Source organism: Borostomias antarcticus (assembly GCF_949987555.1).
Source record: "Borostomias antarcticus genome assembly, chromosome: 29".
NCBI lineage: Eukaryota > Metazoa > Chordata > Actinopteri > Stomiiformes > Stomiidae > Borostomias > Borostomias antarcticus.
Genome location: NC_140262.1, coordinates 1,981,767 through 1,986,696, shown reverse-complemented (window position 1 = coordinate 1,986,696; position 4,930 = coordinate 1,981,767). Strand labels below are relative to the sequence as shown.

The following is a 4,930-nucleotide window of genomic DNA, read 5'->3' as shown; positions in this document are numbered from 1 at the left end:
TGACTTAATGTGATCACTTTTTGATTGATTTATTTGCTTATTTTTCTCCCCATTTTCTAGATTAATGCCCTGTTATGAAATTCAATGAGCCTAATGTTACTTCCTACCTCCAGATTATTATTGTCACCAGTGTGTCATCTGTTATATTTTCTCAACCAGCTTCTGGTTTCAAATTGTAATTTGAGTATTTATTTGTATAGGTAAAATACACACAGAAACTTGATTATCCCGTATGTTTTCCTCTTGGTAAACCCATACGGAGACCACATGTATTTTATTTCAAACATGGGTTTAAGTTTAGTTTAAACAGGTAAAACTGTAGTCCTTTTTAACTTCAACCAGTTTGATATAGCCTAGTCTTAACATAACTTACATGGTCAACTTTAAGATTCAGATCGAGCACCTATGCATCTGTGCAGGCTTACCTAACTTTTTTTAATTACATAATTACAGAAGCAGCACTGGCTAAAATGTTTCTCATGAAAATACATTTCACTGCTGTAAAATCACACAGGGATGTGTCGCCTCTCCGATTGCCAGATGTCTTGACCATCCAGTAGACCTACCACTGTCCAGAAGAATTAACCTTTCTTCCCCCACTACGATCAACCTAACAGAATTAACCCTCCTTCCATGGTCAACCTAACAGAATTAACCCTCCTTCCATGGTCAACCTGGCAGAATTAACCCTCCTTCCATGGTCAACCTAACAGAATTAACCCTCCTTCCATGGTCAACCTGGCAGAATTAACCCTTCTTCCTCTACGGTAAACCTAACAGAATCATTCTAACTCCACGTTAAGCCTAATAGAATTAACCCTTCTTCCTCTACTGTAAATCTAACATAAACCTTCTAGCTCCACATTAAGCCTAACAGAATCGACCCTTCTAACTCCAGGGTCAACCTGACAGAAGCCCTACTTCCTGAATTCAGCCTAACTCCCTGTAGTGTAGGCTACATTATAAATAGTCTCTATTGTCCTTTACAGGAAATTCAATTTGGTTCTCCCTCTTCCTCTCAAACATCCATTTATTGGGTTCATTTGATAATGGGAAATTCACACCCCTTTCTCACATCTCTCCCCCTCACGTGAATATTAACTCACAAGTCAGTCTCTAAACGCTTCGCTCAACTAGAGGCCGAGGACATTCTCCCAGCTTCTGTTGCTAAAACTAGGTGGAAACAAGAGTTTAAGAAAAAGAAAAAACTGCACTGCAGAACCAATCCAAAGTCATCACAGGATGGCTCAGTCACCCAAGAAAGCTCCATCAAAGTTTATACGATGTTTCTACCTGTTTTGTTGTTCCAAAGAGACTGCATTAACTAAATAGCAAGCCTCTGCAGCTAGGTAACACTAGCTGACTAGACAAACAATACACAGACAGCAAGCTAACATTTGTGGTTTGAAACTCACAATTGCACTGCAGTGTGTACTTTGTCAACACTCCAACCAGCCTCTCCCAAAATGACGGTGTTTGTAGATGCCATCTCCACTTTGCCTGGCAAACAAAAGTTTTGGGTGTGCCAAACAGAAGGTAGAAATCACAGGCTGCGGTCTGATTTTCGATGTCCTCGCTTTGACCCACGTATGCGGCAGGAATGTCCTTTGCTTTCAAGAACTGTACCTGCTCCTCCGTTGCAAAGGGCACCATTTCTGTCCCTGTGCTAACAAGTCACAGACTGTTGGCCAGACTTGATAGACCAAACTTTTGCCATAACCAGTTGGTCAACCACACAACATCTCTTCCTTGTCCTGGGTTAAACGTTTTACACAGTCTCTGTAAATCTTTCCTTGCACCAATCTTGTGGACTGAGCACACCTTTGATAAAATGGAATAAAAAAATCTAAAATCTAACTTTTCTCGGGACGAGGGCTGGGTATTGGCAAGGACCTCATGATACGATACGTATCACGATACAGGGGTCACGATACAATTGTATCACAATACATTGTGATACGATACAATACATACATTGTGATACTGCCTAATTTACTGAAAGATTAACAATACAGCTGAAAATACAACTCCATCCCCTACATTCTGGAGGGCGGAGGGAATGTAAGGACATTTTAAATCTATTTAAAACATGAATAATGCATCGATGGTTGAATTATATCCTTCATTTTATCTCTTTATATCTATATTCATCCATATCTATATACACATACATACTGTATATTCCCTGTCCTGTTCTGTATATATTCCTTGTGCTAATAGTTACATTTTTATGTATTGATACAATACCGTGGAAAACCGATACAGTATCGTGAGAAAAAAATTGCGATTTATTGTTGCTGTATCGATTTTATTGCACAGCCCTGCTTGGGGCATCCCATGTTTTAAAAAGCTCTCTGTTAAAAAGTGATTCGTTATGATCCCCAGTTATCCTGAAGAAAGAAATCCCTAGACGATTGGTAGACAGAGATCTCTTGATCGTCTGGTAACGTGAGAGACTGTTAAAGACTTAGAAGTCATGTACACTCCTTCCTCACACGTCTCTCCATCTCTCCAGGGTTCTCCACATGCTCAACGCTCGACCTCTCCCGGGCCCCATCATGCCGGTGGACATGGCTATGAGGATCTGCCTGGCCCACTCCCCACCTCTCCGCAGTTTCCTCAGCTCCTACGAGGACTGCCGCTCACGCTCCGACGCCGCCGCCTCCCTGCGGCCCTGCATCAGCACCCGGGCGGGGGTGGCGGCCGCAGCCGACCTCCCCAGCAGTCCGCGGCAGGGCCGGCCCATCCCCAGCGCCAAGCCCAGGGCCGGTTCCAAGAAGAAGGTGGTGTTCGCCGACTCCAAGGGCATGTCACTCACCGCCATCCATGTGTTCAAGGAGTTTGAGGACGACCCCCTGAGGGAGCTCCAGTTCAACCTGGGGGACTTGAAGCTCCCCGCGGGCCGCGGCATGGTCCTGGACTTCCCCCAGCCCGCCGCCGACTACCTGGACTTCAGGAACCGGCTGAAGCAGAACCAGGTGTGCCTGGAGAACTGCACGGTCCAGGAGCGCACCATCGCCGGCACCGTCAAGGTCCGAAACGTCTGCTTCGAGAAGTCCGTCTCGGTCCGGATAACGATGGACGCGTGGAAGAGCCACAGGGACGTGGAGTGCACCTACATGAACAACGTCTACGGCTGCCCCGACACCGACACCTTCGCCTTCTCTCTGGACCTGCCGGACGCCACCGCCCCTCAGGAGCAGGTGGAGTTCTGCATCTGGTACCAGACCCGGGAGAACACCTACTGGGACAACAACGACGGGGTCAACTACCGGTTAGCGGCGTCGGACGCAGACGGAGAGCAGAGCGGCAGCGTCGATGGCATCGATAGCGTTACAGCGTCCGGCACCCCCGCTATCCCAACCCCCTCGCCACAGGAGTTCCAGAGGGCGGCCAAGCAGCAGATGGAGTTTGACCAGTTCGGATCGCCCAGGACGTCCAGTGGCTGCTTCCCAGAGTGGCAGAGCTGGGGCCGTTTAGAGAACACCGCCATCTATTGGTGAGGAGGACCCACAGCAGCCGTCTATTCTACTACTACCCCCGAACTTCCCCCCTACCACCCATCTCTGTGGTGGGGGGGCAGGTGAAAAGATGCAAAATATGAACAGCAAAGATAAACAAGATCTGCGACTCAGGCAGGATGTTCAGGTTGAGTTCACTATGGGGCCCCATTGACTTCTTGTTTATTTTGTCCACTTTTTGTACAAAATGGAAAAGTCTAGAGGAAAAAACGTACCTGTCTGTTGTGGGGGTTGACAGTACAACATCTGAAGGCCTCTTTGAAGAAAATGAGAGGTCCTCAGCTTTGTCCAAGCCCTTCAACTCCCCTTGTTGTCCTCCAGCCACTGTGAACAACAGTAACACACCTGCAGTCTTGGCAGTAGGATTGAAAATGCCCAGTATTACCAAGGGCATTTAAAATTCAGAGCTGTCCAGACAACGGTTTTAGATTTGAGTCGTTTTGCTAAATTTGTGTCATGAACCAGCATTTTTAGACTTGAAGCTCGTTGTAACATAGATGCCTTCCTTGTCAGTCTAGCTGTAGCCTCTGTAACACGTTGGCATTACTGCTACGCCTGTGCACAGCAAGCCAGGCTTGTCTCAGAAATCAGCCTGAGTATAGGAGCCTGCACTTTAAGTCAATTTAGTCAAGGAGGTTTAGCAACGTTTTATACACGGATATCTGTCTGTGGCAGATTTCTATTGCCAGAATGAGTTTGAATGTGCCCTTTGTGCCAGAAAGTCACTTTAGTCAACCGCTCGTACGGTAGGGAAGGCTGCCAGAATGAAAGTCATGTAGCCCGGTCTCTTTAGCGTTGCCATGGTTGACAGTTGTCAGAGCAGAAAACTATGCACTGATCAGGAAAAAAGTAAGATCCCTTAGAAATTGTGCAAATGAATGGTAAGGGATGTAATGGATGAATGCGGAGCCATGTACAACAATGTGAGCATAATGCTTCATATTGAAGTTGTCTCCCGAAGTTCATGGACAAACATCCATTGGACAGAAATGGCTGTGGTGTTCTGTCGGTTAATTACAAGTTTGGTGTGAAACTAAACAGCTCCTATCTTTGCACTTAGACGGTTTCCTGTGTTTCCGTGAAGCCTTTCCCTCTTGCAACAAACTCATCCACGGTGTAACACCCTCTTGCCTCTTTGTTTGCTGCTAGTTTTGTGAGAGTGTAAGTATCTAAGTATGTAAGTATGCATGTAGGCTGTAAGCTGTTTGTCTGCTGTCTCATGCTCTCGAGGTATGTGAATCTCTACTCTGAAAAAAACACTGATATGGGGTGGGGGGGGGGTTGAGGAAGGGGGTTGAGTTTGAGAGAGAGATGAGGGAGGGAGGGAGGGAAGGAGGGGGAGAGAATGTAATCTGAGAAATGTATAAGCAAGTACAGGAAGTTGGAAAAGGGAAATGTCATGGGAGAAT

At 46.3% G+C, this 4,930-nt stretch overlaps 1 protein-coding gene across 1 annotated transcript in view; it reads left to right on the top strand.

Moving 5' to 3' along the window:
- LOC311326988 (protein phosphatase 1 regulatory subunit 3C-B-like) overlaps positions 1-3,504 on the top strand; it is a 3,695-nt gene extending 191 nt beyond the window's left edge. Inside the window, exon 2 of the mRNA XM_084459981.1 lies at positions 2,516-3,504. Coding sequence (XP_084316107.1) covers positions 2,516-3,503 — 988 coding nt within the window. The 3' untranslated portion in view covers position 3,504. The remainder of the gene's footprint in view (positions 1-2,515) is intronic.
- The last annotated feature ends 1,426 nt before the right edge of the window (positions 3,505-4,930 follow it).